Below are 19,674 nucleotides of genomic sequence, written 5' to 3' on the forward strand. Positions count from 1 at the left end.
AGGAAAAGACAAGAAAGGAATAGAGGGAATGCACATGACGTCACAGCAAGTGATGTCTCCATGGTTACGGCCAAAAAGTGACAGTTGAACATGGAGATTAGCAGCATTAGTTTGAATCAGAGCCTTTAATAGCGTCTAAATTGTAAAATTAATTAAAATAAATGTGAATAGCTGTTGTGCAAATGTCTGAACCAAGTGATCTGAAGCAGTCGGAAATATATTTTTGCAGATATCTACCAAAGAAAAGAGTAAGAGGAGGATCGCTGCATTACTAAGAAAGAACTGGAATCCAGACACAGAAACCCGGTGTTGTGGTTCACATTAAGTGTCAGATAATATTAATTTATGCTGTATTTTTAGATGAAGAAGTCACACCTTAAGTTGCTTCTTAAGTTTCGTCCTGGAGGGCTGACGGATAAGTTTGTGGATGTTGTTGTTTTAGCGTAGTTACGGCCTATATTTACCAACTCTTTCAAATCCAAGAATAAATAACAATAAAACAATAAACGTAATATTTGTGATCCCACCTCGTCATCCTGTTTCAGTCAGACGCTACAGTAATTGTATAGCTAACGTTTAAGCGTTAGCATCTTTTGTTTAGCTACATTTATCATAACTGAAATGAACTAAAACTAACTGATACCGAGGTTAATCCACTTTCAAACTCCACACTAGTTCGTATGGATCATTGTCGAGTCCAATTGTCCTTAATGTGATCTGATAATCTATATTTTCCCCATCTCTGTATTTACTGACACATTTCTTCATGTTTTTTTTGCCACCCAGGGGGCGTGGCCGCGGGCGGCAGTGACGTCAACACATGCCCTATATATACAGACTTCGGACATCGGAGAAACCACTGTCACAACTCAGGGGTCCACCGCCACTTGAAGGCCACTCCTTTGAAGACAATATTTGATTTTAGCCACCGCGCAATACCAACACTGGCCACCAGGGGGCAAAGAAAAGACGTTTGCATTGCAACTCTTTTATTATATTTGTTTAATTCTATAATTTTAGACTTTTTCTTTAAAAAAAAACAAAGTCTTCCCCCTTATGGAGAATGTGGAGAGTCACAGTCCTACAGGTAATACTGGATAAAAATATTAAATACAACGACACAAAGCAGTAATGTCCTAAATGATACAGGCTACATTAAAAAACTAAGCTCGTTAGGGCACTGTAAACAGTATTTTCTTCTGGCATTTCATCATAGCAGCAGAAAACAGATGTAAGTAAGAACAATTTTATTATTAGGACTATAAAATGAAATAAAAGAGATCCAGTCAGGCAGAGGTTTTTAATTTGCTCCAAATAATTTATTATTTTCATACATGTGAGAGTTGAATATTGAAGTACTGCAGTTAATTATTAGTACCACATAGGATTTTTTTATCTTATTTTATTTTATTTTTTTTACAAATGTTGCTGTGTGTGATCACTGTTCAACAATCAGCTGGTCAATCAGAGGACACGTAGGAAGCTGTGTAACATTTAATGTAGAAAAATAACAAAAATACTTCAGTCTAGGTTTTCAGTTTAAAGATGTAACACGGTTGTAGTTTTTATCCTGTTCAGTGTGAGAGCAACAGGTGAAGATGGAGAAAATGTCCCTCAGCAACCTGGAAACTTTAAACAAATTCAAAATGAGAACCATCTCGTTTGTTCATCTCTATTTTCGGAGCCCTTCCTTGTTGTGTTCGCACTTCCTGAAAGTAAAAGTCTCTACAAACCACACATTGTTGACCTTTTATACGTTACTTGAGGGATTTTAATTGTCATAAATTGTAAATTTTCTACCCGATTCACCGGTTGTTGAGCTGTAACTCTGCTGCAGTCACATCTTAATATGAACATAAATATTTGATCTGATATAAAACAAAAAGTTTAGATCCGACACATGTAGTTTCCTGAACGTCACTGAATCTAACATCTGACCTTCTTCTTCTTCTTCTTTGATCACTGGATGTAAAAAATAAAATTATTTTGTCTTCTGGTTTCACAAAACACTTTCGGTGTTTTTTTTTTTTTCTGCTCTAAACTGTCTTCCAGTGTTTTCTCTGGAGCTGAACCAGATTCACAGAGGAAACACCAGAAGTCCATCACATACAAAAACCCTTTCACCGAGACTGAGCTCAGTATAAAACATCCAAGCTGAACCTTCACGGAAGGTAAAAGCATAAACTCTGCATCTCTTCACATGAAACAAACAAACAAACAAAAAAAAAAGTCTAAGAGGTCACGTGTGATATTTACTCAGCACTGCTGCTGCAGCTACACTGGAATATATTTTCTACACAGTTAGATTTGGTTAAAATAGGTTAGAAATAAAAACAATAATACAGCTACATCTCCTCGTGAAGTATTATCACATTTATGTAGGTATGCGTTATGACGCGGTACCAATATCAGCCACCAGAGGGCGCCACTCCCTCTCTAAAAGGAACAAAATAAAAGCATTTTATAACAAATAACGACACAATTTCCCATTTTTTTCCTTAAAATACACTGAATATTCTTTAAATTTCAGAGTTTTTCTTTCTGAAAATGAACTGATTCAACGAAAATTTAAAAGCGTTAGTGCTGTTGCCATGGTTACCTGTCATATCAATAATTGGTGGCCGCAATAAAAAGCTTTTACTGAGCTGCGTGGTTCAGCAAAAATCTATATAAATAAATATGCTATACGTTTTTTGTTTTTTTTTTGTCATTTTAACAAGATTACGAATAATTAAAATTTTACTTCATGATAAATACCGAGAAATCTACTGAGCCTCTGTGGCATCTGTCAGTAGTGGTAGTAATAATAATAAAGATATGGTCCCTAAATGCATCACACAGTACTGATATTATATTACAGCTAAGACACAGAACTACTAGAGTCCTTTCACCGCAACGGGGTAACAGGACACAAGGTTATGAGGTTATATTTCAGCAGGTAGATTAAAACGTTCACTTTTGTTTCACAGTGAAGCAAAGATGAACTTGAAGCCATGAAGTAACATGGCACCAATAACAGCCTGTCTCCAAATATTCATTCAGTGGTGGCTATTAACATTATTTAGCCACTTAATGTATTTATTTGAGATCATTTAATCAGCTTAAATCTGGCAAGTTACCAGTGACCTGATCATAATTAACATAGAAATAACTTTACTACTATAGTAATGAATAATTAACACTTAAACTATCAATATTTCATGATATTTATAACTATTACTAAATATTTAGAACTTTTATGGAGGAAATCTGGTATATTGAGACAAGGAAGTGTTTCTTTCTTCTCCAGGTAGTTTAAAAAAATGTAAAATTCATATTTACTCAGCTTTATATCTTAATCTATCAATCTAAAATAAAACGCTGAACCGGTCTTAAGTTGGTTAGTGAAGCTCCTCCACTAACCATCACCTCCAGAATTAAACCAGCAAACACTGCTTTAGTCCAGAAAACCAACAAGAGGCACTTAAATCATCCTTCATGTTGCGCCACGATGTTCATATTCTCAGTGTTTCCTGCAAACAAGGCATCGTTTTAAAACCTAACCGGAAGAAAATCTCGTTTCTTCCTAAATTAAGCCAGTGAGCTCAGCGCCTTGAACGTCTGCAGCTTTTCCTTCTGTAGAGTTTTAACACTGATCCGGTTTGTGAATATAATAAAGCACCGTGGCGGAACAGTTACAAACTTCCGGGAGGTCAGGACGTGTTTGTCTGAACGGAAAGTAGAAAATAATAATAAAAAAAAATAAAATGTGTGCCACTTTTCACGATGAAGCAAGGAGACTTCTTCATGTGCAAACATACAGGACCTAGATCCTGAACTAAATCTGCTCTGTCGATCATTCAGGAGACGCTTGAAGGAAAACCTCTGGGACTACTGAGCTGCAGGCCTGATGGAGGATGACGTATAGTTTTATATTTACAGGAATAAGATTAATAGTATACTCTGTGAACGATGCAGCCACCAAACTGCAGTAGAAGCACCAGAGGGGAAGTTATGAGCAGGAAGAGGAGAAAAGGGTTTGACAGCTTTAGCTTAAACATGACTTCAGTCCGGCTTTCCTTCCTCAGCGAGGAGGAGGAGGAGGAGGAGGAGGAGGATAAATGATTAACTTCAAGCAAAGCACCACCGGGGTCGTCTGAAGCAACATGGCAGTGCTCACAGTTAACGTCTGTTACATCGAGGCAGAAAATAGATGAACCGCTGCTGCTGCTGCTGCTGCTGCTGCTGAGAGGAGATTAAAAGAAAAACACAAAACTGCAACTTTTCTTTGTCTGCAACTTCTGATCCAGCTAATTGTTCCAAATAGTAATAAATGCAGATACGTGTTTCTCTTAAAAATCTAATCACAGCGATATTTCACAACACAATACGGCAGAAAACCACAGCAATTTAGAACAGTTTCTACTCTACTGATAATATAACGTTGCCACAGGAGTTCACAGTTAGTTAGTGAAGCGCTGTCTTTTCCCATTTTTGGTTTCCTCTCGACACACACACACACACACACACACACACACACACACACACACACGCATTCTTCCACAAAACCCAAAAAATTAAAAAAATATCTTAGATATTTAAAACGTTAGCTTACTCAGACACAAAAGGTCCATTTCTTTTTCTTTTTCGTTTTTCTTTTTTTTTTTTTGTATATGAGGCCACGGGTTCAGAGGCTGGCAGAAGATGGAGTCTGCTTCAGGGAAACAGTCGTGTTTTGTGTCAGGGTTGTGGACGTAGCGTACGGTTCGGGGGCTTAAGTCACGCTGCTCTCGTCGACTTCGCACACGTCTTCGTCGCACACGCTTCGACCCAAACCCAGGCCACCGAACATCCCAGAGCCCTGACCCTGACCTGGACTCAGCAGCGCCCCTGCAGCCGCCATGTTGCCGCTGCTGCTGCTGCTGTTGTTGCTTCCTGCGGCCGAGACGTGTTGTTGTTGTTGTTGTTGTTGTTGTTGTGCCAGAACAGCAGCAGAAAGAGTTGAAACAGACACTCCTCCTCTTGCTCCCCCTCCCACAATCCCCCCCTGTCCTCCTTCTCCTGCAGACAGAAGAAGGTGCGGAGAGGAAATGAAATCCGGCCCGTCCTCACTTCCACCTCCACCTCCTCCTCCTCCTCCACCTCCTCTTCTGGCTCCGTCGGTGCCGCTCGCTCCTTCCCCGCCCTCCCCCAGGCCGCTACGCCTCTCGCAGTGGGAGCGGTGCCTCATGAAGCTGTCGCGCCACATGAACTTCTTGCCGCAGCCGAGGCAGTCGTACGGCTTCAGGCCCGTGTGCGTCTTCATGTGCTCCGTGAGGTGATGCTTCATCTTGAACTTCTTGGCGCAGACGGGGCAGTGGAAGGGCCTCAGGTCCAGGTGCATGTTGATGTGGCGGTCCCTCATGCTCTTGTGGGTGAAGGTCTTTCCGCAGTGGCACATGAACACTTTCCCCGAACCGCCGGAGCTGCAGGCTCCGCCTCCGATCCCCGCGCCGTCCATGCCGTCCACCCCCAGCCCGCCCTGCACCGACAGGTGGACCGCTCCGTGCTCCAGACTGGGACCTTTGAACTGGGCTCCTCCGATCATGCCCCCGGCCATGCCCAGAGGGGGCACGGCCGCGGCGTCCAGGGAGAGTCCGGAGGCCTGGCTGTAGAGGAGGATCTGGTTCCCCTGCATGTCCAGGGGGAAGAGCTGGGCCCGGGCCGACGCTGCAGACTGGACCTGGCCCAGCAGCGCGGAAACGGCGCGGTTGGCGTTCTGGTTCTGACCTGCGGCGCTGTCGTGGAGGTGCTGAGCTAACGTCTGTTCCATGAGACTGCCTTCAAACTTGAGGTAGTCTTCTGAAGACTGGCAGTAGTCCTGCAGAGACGGACAGAAGATTTAAGATCAGGCAAGAATGAAAATTAAACACGACTTCACTTGACACCGACTAGTCTCTGATGACATCACTAATAAAAACACCATAGATATAGACACATAGATGCCTCATTCAGGCTGTGACTGACACATCAACACAGTTCTGACCAACCACTGTCACTAATGAACGTGTTGAATTTGATGTATCTCTAACATAAACTAAACTCGTTTATTACTAGCTTTTGTAAGGATAAGAAAATAAAAGATGTTTGTGTTAGTGAGACCAGTAAGATGACACTTAGAAATCAGTCAGTGTACTAAGGAGGCCATGTTATTCCTAAATTATCTATTAAATCAGTTTCATATTTACATATAACATCTTTAACTTGTGTCTGAATTGTAGCTACATGAGCAGAACCAAACGTTGTTCAGATGGAGTTGTTTTATCCTTTAAACGTGAAGTGCTTTATAAATAAAGTCTATTAAAATCTATTATTACTATTATTTCACACATACCTTTCCTGTATCTTCTTTTATTTTGATTATTATATCACTAATTGTATTGTATTATTATTATTATTTCAAATATATTATTATTATTGTTTTATTTTATTATTATCATTTATTATTATTATTATTCTATTTTGATATACAAACAAATACTTAGAAGCTTTTTAATGGTGTTGCACAATGCCTGCAATTTTAATTTAACCAATCTATAGTGTATAACAAGACGTTTATAATAAACCAAATGGTTTGAAAATCTGTTGAACATTCAGTGAGTTATGATTATTTTAATCGTTGATCGACCTCTGCCTCCGTTCACTAATACAGTCAGAGGAAACGGCTTCTTCCTGAACAAGATGGCGTCTGTGTGTATGTGTCTATGTAAAAACAGAGCAGGAAGTCATGAAATCTATAAACTGTGAGCTGCAGATATGTATAGCCTGTATAAAAACAGGCTGCAGCTCAGCACCGTCAGTAAGTTTATTTAATTTATAAAGCACCTTAAAAGCAAAGAGCATTAGCACATAAAACATGTAAAATACAGAACAACATCAATGTATCAAGAAGTAAAAAGATATTATCTCCCAGGGTGATCAGATGAAAAATAAAATCCTTTTAAAAGCTTCTTAAAAGCCTCAACCAGTCTCTAAAACCCCTACTCTCTAGACACCGCCCCAAAAGTAGAAAAGCTTCTACCTTTTAACCCTTTAACATTCCTCTGGGTCGTATGTGGGACAGCAGCAGCTTCTTGAACCAATCAGAGCTTTGTACACAGAGTTGTGTTTGCATAAATGCTGTATATAATACGTCATTTTCTACTGACAGGATTCAACCAGCACATTTATTTCAAAACAACTTTTTATTTTTCAACTGTTTGCCAACTTTGATTACTAAACAACAACACCACTTAGAGTGATTCTGACTTTTGTCTTGGCTTTCAAAAGAGACCAAGACCATGAACAAGCTCCAAAATGTTCATGAACAGCATTTAATTTGTCCTAAATAGGAGTTTTTCTTTTGCAAAAAGGCTCAAATGATAAGAGTTAAACTTGGACTTCTGCACTTTGGCGCCCACTAGAGGTCAATTAACTAATTACACCACCAGTTTCCCCGTCCCTTCTCTAGTTTTTCTGTTATCAGGTGATTTCGAAGCTACAATCATGCTACTAATTATCATTATTGTTATTGTTGTTGTTGTTGTTATTAGAGCAGAGTTTCATCTGACCTGTGAGTCCATGTCGTTCTCAGCTCTGTCGCCCATCTCGCCCGAGAGGCTCCTGACGTTAGAGATGTTGAAGTTGCTCCTCTCCCTCCCCCTCGCCAGCTCCATCTCCCTCTCGTCCTCGTCCTCCTCGTCCTCCCCTCCCTCCTCCCCGGACACCACGATGAGGTCGTCGTCCTCCGTGCGTTCGGTTTTCACCACCACCCACTGCTTGCGGGGCATGATGCTGGGCTGGCTGTAGGTGGGACGCTTCTGCAGGGGCAACGCCGAGTCCTCCCCGTCCTTCCGTTTCAGACATTTCACGTTAGGTACAGGGCAACGTGTTTAGTAGCCAGGAAAAACATCTGTTAACATCTGCAATTAGTGACTGTATTACGCCTCACCTGATAGGAAGACACACCAAAGCTGTCGCTGACCCCGACTTCCTGCTCCGACGCCGAGCTCATTTTCTTCCTCCTCCTGCTGCCTCCTCCTCTCCCTCTCTTCCTTTGGTGGTACAACACCTCCTCCTCCTCTTCCTCCTCCACGTCCTCCTCCTCCTCTTCCTCCTCCTCGATGAGGAAGGCCTCCTCTCCTCCCGACGGAGTGCAGTAGCTGGGGGTGTTGCTCGCACCGCCTCCGTCCGCCGAGGCTCCCGTCGCGGCGGCGCCGCTTCCCCCGAATCCGCTGCCGTCCCTGGGGCTGAAGTAGTTGGTGCTGCTGGGGGACTGGCTCTCGCTGGCGGACGGGCGGCTGGGGGGCTGGGAGACTCTCTGGGGCTCGTTGGACTCCACCACCTGGACCTGACCCACGCTCTCGTCGCCCCCGACCGCATCGCCGCCGCCTGCGCCGCCGTCCCCGTTGCTGCTGCTGCACCCGGGGTTGGCCGCACCTCCGCTCGCTCCATCCTGCACGCCCCCTCCTCCTCTTCCTCCTCCTCCTCTTCCCTCTCCTCCTAACCCTCCCCCTCCGCTTCCCCCGCCTCCGCCTCCGCCCGACCCGGCCGCCGCCGCAGCGCGGCCCTCCTTCAGCAGCTCGGTGCATTTGTCCACGATGTGCCACATCTGCAGGACGCTGCCCACCGTGAGGTAGTTGACGATGTCCTCGCGCAGCATCCTGAGCTGACCGGTGTAGGCGCAGCTCAGCACGCTCTCAAACGCCAGCGGGTCCATCACAGCCGGGATGGAGACTGTGGACATGTTCTTCAGTAGTACCTGCAAATATACAAAACAGTATAAATACACATATCACATCAGCCTCTCCTCCCTCCCTCCGTGTGTCTGTCCATCATCTGTCAGCGTGATGCAAATGAACCTGCTGATTTCAATCCAAAATCTCATTTAATTGCTGGCAGACTGAATCTATCTGTAACCAGGGTGACACAACCTCCCACCCAGTGTCAGGAAATGGATCTCTGGCACATGAGCAGCGCTCTCTGGCAAAGCAATAATTAAAACATTATTAACAAAAAAAAAAAAAAAAAAAAAAAGCATTAGTGTGAGGCTGTCGTCAGACTGCGACACTTTAAAAACTCTGCACTCACATATAATTAAGCCGTCTGATTATATATAGTCTGTGTACATGCTGCTCCATCTGTTTTCTTTCCAATCTATTCATTTTTTCGGGTAATTATAACAAATCAAGTTGCAACAAGAACAAATATAAAGGCTCAATGTTTAGATTTAAGCCAAATTTATGATACTGACCACTTCTCATCAGTCTGGTTCACGCTTTAACAACGCCACCCAAACACTAGTTGGCGCTGTGTCTTTTTTGTTTTTACTTCCTGTTTCACTTTCAACTACAGCGACTGAAACTTTCGGTGGAAATTTTGCCAAAAACGATCTCTGAACCTCCTCAGTGTGTTCACTCTTTATTGATCCAAAAAAATCGATTAAAAAACTGTGGAGATGGAGAAGCAGCTGGAAATACTAAAGAGAAAACACGCTACTAACAAGCGTTAACACTGATCACAGCTCTTGATTCTTCGTCCGATCTTTTTTTGTTTTGAAAAAATGTGTTGGTTGAATCCTATAATGACATATAATATATTGCATCATGCAGCATTTACTCAAACACAACTCGTGCATAGAGCTCTGATTGGTTCAAGAAGCTGCTGTTGTCCCATATACGACCCAGACGAACGTTAAAGGGTTAAACCCTGTGTTTATAAATAATTTTTACATCACTTTTAGTGCAAAGACGTAGAAGTAAATTATAAAAAATGTTTGCATTTAATTAACAATCTGCCATCTACTGTGAAGCTTTAACGCAGAGCTGGTAGCGTACGTTTTGACTCTAGGTAACGTCCTCCTGTTTCACACCCACCTGGTCATGGAAGTACGGTGAGGACGCAGCCAGGACGCAGCGGTGGGCTTTGAAGACTTGTCCCTGGACGTGGATGGACAGGTCACAGAGTCGGCCCTCTTCTCTCTGCCGGTTCAGGCTGTCCAGCACCGAGGCCTGAGCGCTGGGGAAGCAAACCTGCACCACCGAGCCGGCCGAGCTGCTGCTGCTGCTGCTGCTGCTGCCAACTTCCATGGCCAGAGACTGCATCTGGGTGGAGGTGTTGCAGATATTCGCAGTTAAAATATGTTTTAGGTAAAGAAAAAATACCCTTATCTGAGTGTGACTAAGTGTTGTTATTTAACCTAGCTAGCACACTAGCTAATATGTCAAAATAATAGGAACACGTGTTGGAACAAGTCAACAGAAGTCAATAGTAACAAACCAAAGCCTCCAAAATTAAACCACAGTTGAACCAACGGCTCATTTTAAACTAATGCTGAATACTTTAACCTTCATGGAGATAAGGTTTAGTGTTTTAGCAAGTGGGAACAGAAACTATTCAGACCCCCGTACATTTTATGTCTTTATATCTGTTATAGTGCAACAAGGTTTCCTCATTAATGTACACACAGACCCCGATACTGACAGAGAAACACACAACTGTGGAGATTTTTGCAAATTTATTGAAGAACAAAAAAAAACGAATACAACATGATCACAAGTTTTCAGGCCCTTTCCTCAATATTAAGTGTAGAAAAACCCTTTAGGGTTGATGCAACAAGCTTTTCACATCTGGATTTGAGGATCCTCTTTTGGTGGACGTCTCCAGAGATGCTGAGTTGTTCCGAAGTAACTCCTTTGTTATTTTAGTTGTGTAATTAGTGTCGTTGTCTTGTTGGAAGGTGAATCTTCGGCTCAGTCTGAGTTCCTAAACACTGTGGAAAAAGGTTTTAGTCCAGGATATATCTCTTTAATTGACCAGATTCATCTTTCCTTCAATAGCATGATGCTGCCGCCACCATGCTTCACTGATGGGATTGTGTTGTGCAGGTGATGAGCAGTGCCTGGTTTTCTCCTCATACGCTGCTTGAAAATCTTATTTTCTCATAATCTGTGAGTCCTTTCATGTGTTTTTTTGGCTAACTCTATGCAGACTTTCACGTGTCTGCACTGAGGAGAGAAGCTTCTGTCGAGACCCGAAGAGTTCTGGTCGTCCCAAACGTCTTCCACATGAAGCCTAATTCATAATCTGCCAGTCGGGTTCATTTTGTTTCCACTTCCTGCTTCACTTTCATCAACGGCGACTGAAACTTTTGCCGAAATTTCACCGAGCACGAGTCGTACAAATGTTCGTGTTTCCAAACCTCCTCAGATACCGATTCTTTAATGATAAGAAAAACAAACAACCAAATTGTGGAGATGGAGAATCAGCCGGAAATACCGAACAGCAAACCAGATCTTGCGCTCTTGTGTCACCACGGTGTGTAGTTACGTTTCTGGGGAGAAAGAAATGTAACTACGAGGTGAGGCTGCTTTTGTAAACATGGTCACATTTGTGTCTCTCTTCTCTCTTTGGACTATTCTTCATGATTCTCATTTGCTCTGACGTCTTTGACCTGTAAGGTTTCATGCAGACAGGTGTGTGGCTTTATTCTAATTAAGACCAATCAGTTTAATTAAACACAGCTGGGCTCCAATGATGGTGGACGATCATAAGAAACAGACTTAAAGTTAAATATATAACTACATGTAGTTTTTTTTTTAATGAATCTGCAAATATAAATCATTAAATATAATAATTTATCAAATGGAGACAATGTGAAGTATTACTGTTGCAAATATTTCACTTAATTGAATAAATAATTGACTATTATCTGTCTGCACTTACAACAGAACCTCAGTTATTTCTCATCAGTGTATTTTTATTTATTTTTTTAATTTATTTATGTTTTTATTTCTGCAGGACCTCCTCCATTTGGTAAAAGTAGTCAAGAGAAAATGTCCACATCTCAGACAGACAGGACACTGACAATAACCACTTTGTTGCTGTTGTTGTAGAGAGCGTGAGAGAGAGAGAGGAATCAACAGCTGGACAACAAAAACACGCACTCCGAGTGGGACATAAATGTGCCGAGTGAAAACACAGCTGACATGTCTGTCCTCGTGAGTTGTCCTCATGAAAAGGTCTGAGCTCCAGACTCCCAACAATCACACCTGGACAGATGTGACGGTAGCCTGTTAGCTTCCGAGCTAGCTCACATTAGAACAAAATAAATAATAATAATAATAATAACTACACTTTAAGCTGCACTCACCGTTTTTCGAGGACAGCTCTGGTCTTAAAAGTGGAGTCCGTGGCCGAGCTGAAGGCAGCGTGTGGCCGCCGGGTTATCCAGGACCCGACGTTTGACAACCATTTTTCAGAAAGGTTCTTCCCATCTGATCTCTGCAGTTTACAGACAGCGACGCGTCGCCTTTAAGAGGCTCCAGACACACGAGCCAGACTTCGGCCGACGGAAAATAAATTAAATAAATTATGACATATTTAATTAAATATAGAAGCGCTGTGGCTAATGATAGTTATAGTAACAGCAGAAGAAATAACTTTATATTATATTCAACGCTACTATTAATCCGTTAGTGATTTTACTTATAAAACTTATACGAAAATCAATATAAAAAACATAAAATATATTTTAATATATAAATTAATTATCATACTACTAAAACTACCAGTAATAATAATAAAACATTTAAACTAATAATATAAACTGCAGTAATAATATAATTTTACTATCCGTCAGATTGTCTGACAAGAACAAAACATTAACAAAGTTATACTATTAATTAAATTATAAAAAAAATATGAGATATTTCATTAAATATAGTAGAACTATTACAAACAATAGTAATAATTACAGCAGAGGAAGCTGTTTTTTTAACAACTTCATGTTATATTCAATGTTCCTATTAATATAAAACATATTCAGAATATATACTAATTAAGAATAATGACAATAATATTCAGTATTTACAGCAATAATATAATTGGACTCATGTCAGATAGACTAGAAAAAAAACAATTAACAATCTTACATAATTCATGAGATATTTAATTAAATATAGTAGCATAAACCTAATAACAGAAGAAATAGATCATTTTATAAAAGTAATACTGCACTATAACTAGATTTTTTTTAAATAGGAGAAATGTCATTATACTCCCCATTTTTTGTACATTTTTTTTTGCTTGTACTATTTTATTTTACTAATTTGTTTATTTTTTTAACATATATATGCAACTGAGCTACTGTGACCAAACTATGTCCCTTGTGGATGAATAAAGTCTAATTTGCACCAGAAATAAAGAATAAAAAGGAAAACAAACCAATAAAATGGAACAAGCTACAACTATTGTATCATCCATTTTACAGTAAATATATATAGTTTGACTTATGTGACTGACAGAGACAATTACTTTACTGATCCCAAGGGAAACTCAGACCAAACAAATGAAACACAGGCCATACATCCATGTAATGTCTTTATTATTACAGCACGTCGGGCCAGAGTTAAGAAAAAAACAAGACACTGGCAGTGATTATACATTTATTTGCAGTCACTGTTAAAGTTACACAAAACATGAGGTTACAACTAAGAGTTAGATTAAAAGAAGAGTAAAATGGAGATTAAATGTGTCACAGAATTATTTCATCAAGAAGAAAAAAATAGTAAAAGAAAAAAAGCTACACACCCATATTATTTACATATAAAATGTGATTTTTTTTAAAAGCCTGAATTAATGGTTAGTGATGAATCACCTGAGAATATACAACAGTTTTTTTGGTTCTTGCAGATTAGCAGAAGTGTCTGTTACTAAATGTTTCAACGTGACAGCTGAAAGTTTATGAAACAGTTAAACTACCATCATGAAAATAACGGCAAAAGTAGAAAAAAAACCCTACAATAAACAAAACACTCCTTTAAATCATCTACTTCCTGTTGGCACTCGCAGTTCCAATCACGCAGTCATTCACCTGGAAAGGGAATAAACACTTGTAAATAAATAAAAATCAGTCCTATATAAGAGAAGATAAAGCTGAAGTTGGGTTTAGCTTTAGTTTCACATTAAGTCACAGATGTGAACCACGAACCTTGCTGGCAAACCTCAAGGAGTTGAGGGTTTCCCCAAAGCTGTCTGGCTCTGGGGCCACGTTCACAAACATCAGGCTGGAGGAGAAAACACACAAACAAAATCAGCTCCAAACAATAAAATACGGTAAATTTACAAAAAAAAAACTCAACTTGTCCAACTTGTTAATCAGCTGAAATATGACGAAGAACTCACGTTTTGCTGTTTCCACCCAAGCAGCTCTGCAGAAGGTAGGTTAGCTTGGAGTTCCTGTACGGCACGTAGCTCTCCTTCGAAGACAAACACAGCTTATATGTCAGTCAATGAATATCATAAAACAAACATATTCGCGGTGTCACAGCTCAGCAACAGACCTTGTTGGCCAGAGCGGCGATGACGATGCCCAGGTTGGACAGGGAGCCGTTGATGGCCGTCATCTCCTTGAAGCGCTCGCCCTGAGACTGACTCTTCAACATGCGCTCACTTCCTGCCAGGTCCACCAGGCACAGAGTGGCTACAAAAACACAAAAACATTCATAATAATAATAAGAAGAAGCGTTTACATTAATCCCACAATGCTCAGACATTTCTAAATTAAAGCGAAACCTTCTGATATTAAACCTACATTTGCATTTGACATCTCTGCCAGCGTGAACTCCCTGAATGTCAAGCTGGAAGACTGAGTGGGAGCGCGATGAGCGGTCGTTCTGGGCCGTCTGGGCCGTGGAGCGGTTCTGATTGGCCAAAGCGATCAGCCCGTGGACCTGGAAGGAGGAGGGGGACGTAACAAATGTCAGCGAAAGTCACATTTTTTTGCAGTTTCGCTGTTAAGCGCTCCTGTGAGGCGCCGTACCTGATCCTCGTTGGAGACGTTTTCGTAGGTGAGGTTGGTGATCGTCACCTCGTTGTTGCTCGACTTGCGGATCTCGTGCTCGGGCCTCTTGCTGGCTTTGCCCGTGTACAGGAGGTCCCGCAGGGTCTCGTTGTAAATTTCAACAAAACTTGCAGTGAAGGTGAACTGAGACAAAAGAGAGAGAATGGTTCCAATATCATATTACGACACAGAATCCACGGATAAAAAGAACCATATGTAAAAGTGCATGAAGATAAAAAACTAACCTCCCATCCTTGTGCTTCCAGCTTCTCTGCCGCTTTGAAGATCTGCTGCACGGCCCGAGGAATGACGCCTCTGGCCTCGTCGTACGTGTCTCCCTCCATGGTGTACGTCTTGCCGCTTCCTGTCTGGCCGTAGGCGAAGCAGCACACGTTGTAGCCGTCCAGCGCAGACTGCACCAGCAGAGAGATCTCCTCGAAAATCTGAACACAAACAACCGTCATCACAATCTCCTCTCCCAGCAGCAGCAGGCGACCGCACGATAAATAAACAGCGCGGAGATGGTGTTTATTCAGGAGGAGGTGAAGATTGTTCACAAATGACTAAACTGTGATTGATTGCCACGTTTATTTACCTCCTGTTGCGAAGCCTGAGGCCCAAACACACGATCAAAACTGAAGTTATAATTCTTCTGGGTGTCCGCTGTTTTGCCTGTGTGAGACTGAAAGACAACAAAACACGATGAAACTTGTAAATGAAACTTTCTCCATAACAACGAAACTGTCTCTGCGCTGACGGGGCTCTCACCTCTTCTGTTTTGGCCAGCGTGATCGTCTTGTTGTCAGCTGAGGGCAGCTGAATGTGCCCGCTGACGCCTCCGCTGGGAAGTGGGCGAACTCTGCAAAAGACCCTGATGTTTCCCTGTGTGAGAACAGTTATAAGATTAATTAGTCTCATTAGCAGAAGCAAAGTCAGAGACCTCCCTCCCTCCAGTAGTCAGCGTAGATAACCCGTGGACGGTGCCATCACTGGGGTCTGTAACCTGCCTTGAGCTCCTGGATGGTGTTGTGGAGCCGTCTGCGCTCCATCTCACCAGCGTGAAGATCGTCCTTCTGCTGGGACACGATGTCTTTGAGAGAGCGGACTTCTTCCTCTGCGTCTCTGAGGTTCGTCTGCAGACGAGCCAGTGTCGCCTCTTGCACCGACAGCTTCATCTAGAGAGAAAACACGGACAAAAAACAAAACACACCATTAAAAATTTGGCCGGTAATCCTAAAAAAAATCAACAAGAAACTAAAGCAGCTGGTGTTTTTACCTTTAGAGTCTGAAGCTCGGTCTCTTGACTGTCTCTCAGAGTCTCCATCACCTTGTATTTACCCTCCAGGTTGGTGAGCTCCTTCTGGAGAAAGTTCTTATCGGTGGAGACTTTCTCCAACTCGGTCCGAACTTCTGACAGCGTCTTCAGCTCCTCCTCATATTCACTACAAATCACACAAAGACACCAAATGAACATCCCGACGCGTAGGTGATATAAATAATAACAGCACAGTTTCAGCATTAAGTTCGTTATCAAGAAGATATTTTCTCTGAACCTGAGCTGGCTCCTCTGTCGCTCCAGTTGCTTTTCCATCTCCGCGACCTTGACTTGGGTCTGGGCCACCGAGCCTTTCAGGAGCTCGTTTTCTTGGTTCGCGGTTTTGAACTTGGTCTGGTAGTTACGGACTTTATCCTCCATGTCGCTGACCTTGCCCTTCAGGTCCCACGCGTGACGCTTGGGCGCCCCGGTCCCACCTGCAAAACGAGACCGTCAGCCTCTTCTCCACGTTCATTTCAGGCCAATACAATAACTAATCCACACAGACCTAGACAGGAAGATGTCTTGACATGTGCTTCAACACGAAGACACTAAAAAACTATAAACAATAAAATAACAAACAGTCTCTAAAAAAGTAAAAAACTAAAAAATTCCATACGAATTGAGATCTATAATCACTGAGCTTTACAGGTCTTTTGTGGATTCCTCACCTGTTTTTGTGGTTGTAGATCCAACAGACGCCTTGACATTGCCTCCTCTTGGTGCAGTAGAAGCTATCGATTGCTTCAAGACACCTGATGAAACAAGGAATATGATAAACAAAACGTAAACAAATTTAAAAACCTTAAATGTTCCAGTATTACCCGGATAATAAAGTAAATTGTACTTGTAACGGACTCTTGTATTTGAGCAGAAAGTTCATCTTACCTCTGGAAGGACCAACGGCCACCGTGGCAGCTCCTGCTCCTCTGACCGGCCGAGCTGTGGGTGGGATGAAGGGCAGGAAGTCAAGTTTATGGCTCAAGAGAAAAAAAAAAACAAAAAAAACACATAGACTCTAAATCTCCAGTGTGAACTTACAAAGAGGTGCCCTGGTTGATGCCACAGGCCTCTTGCCACAGATGATGGTAGCCGCTGCCTGCGGTTTGTGGGGCTCTGGGTCCTTACGCATCTTTTTCTGCAAACACAACAACACCAGCATGAGGCAAAATCAGCAATTTAGCTATTTAGGTGACAATGTTTTCCACTTATCATGCATGATGGGATGTAGGACAATATATGGACTCTATGGATTAGTATCATTATTGGCTTTTGAGATATTAGAGAAAGAAAACATCAGCTTTGTGGCCTGTAAAGCTCGTTTTTAGCTTAACTGGAAAGGTTGAGCTGCATAATGGATGTATAGTGAACAGTGCACTGAGAAGTAGACGAAATGTAAAGTTTATAACACAAACCAGAGCAGGCGCATGGTCTTGGGAATTCTCCGAGCTGCTGCTGGCGAGAACCCTCTTGCTTGACATGACTGGCAAGCGGGACATACTCTGCAGAGGATTAAAACAAATGAACTTCACTGCACTCATTCTGAGAATGAAAAAAAAAATCAGGATTATCCCATCCATGGGGCTGAACGACTGAATCGCAAACTCACCTGCCAAAACATTAGGTACATGACTGAAAACAAATGCATTACAATAGAAAAAAAGTGGTTTATATTGGCTTAAATTGTTATTCAGCCTAAAATGTGGTGGTCAAAACAGGAACATGTGTCAGTGCAACACAATACAATTTGGTTTTACTACAAACCACAGCCTCAGCGATGAAAACTCAGCAGGTTTGTCTCTTATTTTACACTAATGCTGAATATTAAAACCTTCACGAGGCTAAGATTTAGTGCAGGACTCTTATGCACTGGCAAGTACAGTATATTTATATTATAAGTGATGCATTATAGTATATACATGCCTGTAATTTCCACTTTCCTCTACAATATACAGACTACGCATCCTAGGGTTAAAGCACATTTTAGAAACGACTAACATGGGAGAGGAGCTGGTTCCAGATGCAAACCTACCTGACCTGACCTGACCTAATAAAATAAAATAAGACCAAATAAAGACCAGAAACAGTTTTGTGGGGCCTCTTTTTTTGTGGTGCGTAGCTCAAAAACAAAGAGAAGCTAACACGACTACTCAGCTGCTTGACTACAATGAAAATAAAACCATGTTAGTCAGTCAGCTAGTGGTAAATCATTATCATCACTAATTAGATTCAGAGAATTTAATTTATCTCTACAGGGCAATTCATATCCAGCTTTTCCACGTGCATCAACCTACACAGTTAATCAATCAATAACCAAACAAGCCAAGGAAAAAATAAGTGCATGGGCACATGATAATCCATCACAAAATCAGTGCTCATTAAGATCAACACAATCAGTAGTATAAATCTAATAAATAAGCCCCTACTGACATATATAAACCTTCAAATTTATTAACTTTGGGGTGAATTTGACCCCAGCAACCTCCGGAAAATGATTATAATCATAAAAATAAATGTCCCCAGGTACTTTATGTTTGTTTGTTGACTATTCTTTAAATAAAACAACACCTCCCACCCCACCCCACACAAACATCCAGAATTCCTGTTACACGACTATGTATAAATATGCAGATCAACATAAAATCTTAGTTACTGAATTTAAATTGTAAAGAGACATGTTTAAGTGGCCTGATATAATTTCTAACTACATACTCCTGGTACCTATAACATTTGGCATAAAAATTATTATCAAAAATAATAATAATAACATATATTATGCCTATGCCAGTGTCCCTGTCCCTATTAAATTAGGAAAAGTCACTAAATATGAAGCAAATATATGTTAATCATATATATTTAGAAACGTTAAACACTGAACGGGGTCAAACAGGACCCGAAGAAAACAGGAAGGTTAACGTCCATTAGCTTGAGAATAACGGTAGATTACGACGTAAACTTTGATTCTACGCTTTGAGTATTACGGTAAAGCTATTATACTCTTAAATGAATAAAAATATGAGGTTTAAATCTGTGAAAACATTTACCTTCTGACTGGACAAGTTTAACCGTACGTCTCCTCAAACCACCGTATCCGACCGTTTGAATTTGAAATTGAACTGTTTTGGTGGGCGCTTCGGACGGGCCGCTCTGATTGGTCGAGACGCTACACGCCCCTCCTCCAAAACGCATGGGCGCTTGTTTTGTCTTACCGAGTGCACCGCATGGGCGGCATACGCAATGTTTGAGCAGTTGTCTCCGCACTGTAGGAAATCGGCGAGGAAACATACCATTACATGCATACGACTACGGAAGTTACGCGATTAATTTAAAAACATTCATTCAATTTTATGTTTTCCTCGTAATTTTACTAACCATGCTTTTTTAAATATGTAGAACCTCTTTGAAATAATATATTTTGACAAATATTTGGCCTAATTTAAAAAAAAAGAAGAAGAAATTTTTAGGTCTAGCTATTTAGTTCTTAACTGCAGCTAAATATAACTACATTTTACCAAGAACA

At 41.4% G+C, this 19,674-nt stretch overlaps 2 protein-coding genes across 2 annotated transcripts; both read right to left on the reverse strand.

The window, feature by feature from the left end:
* Nucleotides 1–1,281: 1,281 nt before the first annotated feature.
* On the reverse strand, nucleotides 1,282–12,282 carry zbtb22b (zinc finger and BTB domain containing 22b). The gene is made up of 5 exons (XM_047604291.1): nucleotides 12,149–12,282; nucleotides 9,873–10,100; nucleotides 7,949–8,758; nucleotides 7,569–7,847; nucleotides 1,282–5,839 (listed from the first exon to the last, which is right to left on the reverse strand). Exons 2-5 carry the CDS (start codon nucleotides 10,098–10,100, stop codon nucleotides 4,754–4,756), a joined length of 2,403 nt encoding a protein of 800 aa, XP_047460247.1. The 5' UTR covers nucleotides 12,149–12,282; the 3' UTR covers nucleotides 1,282–4,753.
* A 1,085-nt stretch (nucleotides 12,283–13,367) lies between these two features.
* On the reverse strand, nucleotides 13,368–19,321 carry kifc1 (kinesin family member C1). Its single transcript, XM_047604303.1, has 17 exons — nucleotides 19,199–19,321; nucleotides 17,570–17,656; nucleotides 17,196–17,292; nucleotides 17,043–17,096; nucleotides 16,826–16,909; nucleotides 16,393–16,591; nucleotides 16,116–16,281; nucleotides 15,847–16,014; nucleotides 15,608–15,721; nucleotides 15,435–15,521; nucleotides 15,085–15,282; nucleotides 14,819–14,983; nucleotides 14,591–14,729; nucleotides 14,340–14,479; nucleotides 14,182–14,255; nucleotides 13,988–14,063; nucleotides 13,368–13,870 (listed from the first exon to the last, which is right to left on the reverse strand). The coding sequence occupies exons 2-17, from the start codon at nucleotides 17,651–17,653 to the stop codon at nucleotides 13,826–13,828; spliced, it is 1,890 nt and encodes a 629-aa protein (XP_047460259.1). The 5' UTR covers nucleotides 17,654–17,656; nucleotides 19,199–19,321; the 3' UTR covers nucleotides 13,368–13,825.
* Between the last annotated feature and the right edge of the window lie 353 nt (nucleotides 19,322–19,674).

This window comes from Mugil cephalus, chromosome 14, assembly GCF_022458985.1.
Source record: "Mugil cephalus isolate CIBA_MC_2020 chromosome 14, CIBA_Mcephalus_1.1, whole genome shotgun sequence".
Classification (NCBI taxonomy): Eukaryota; Metazoa; Chordata; class Actinopteri; order Mugiliformes; family Mugilidae; genus Mugil; species Mugil cephalus.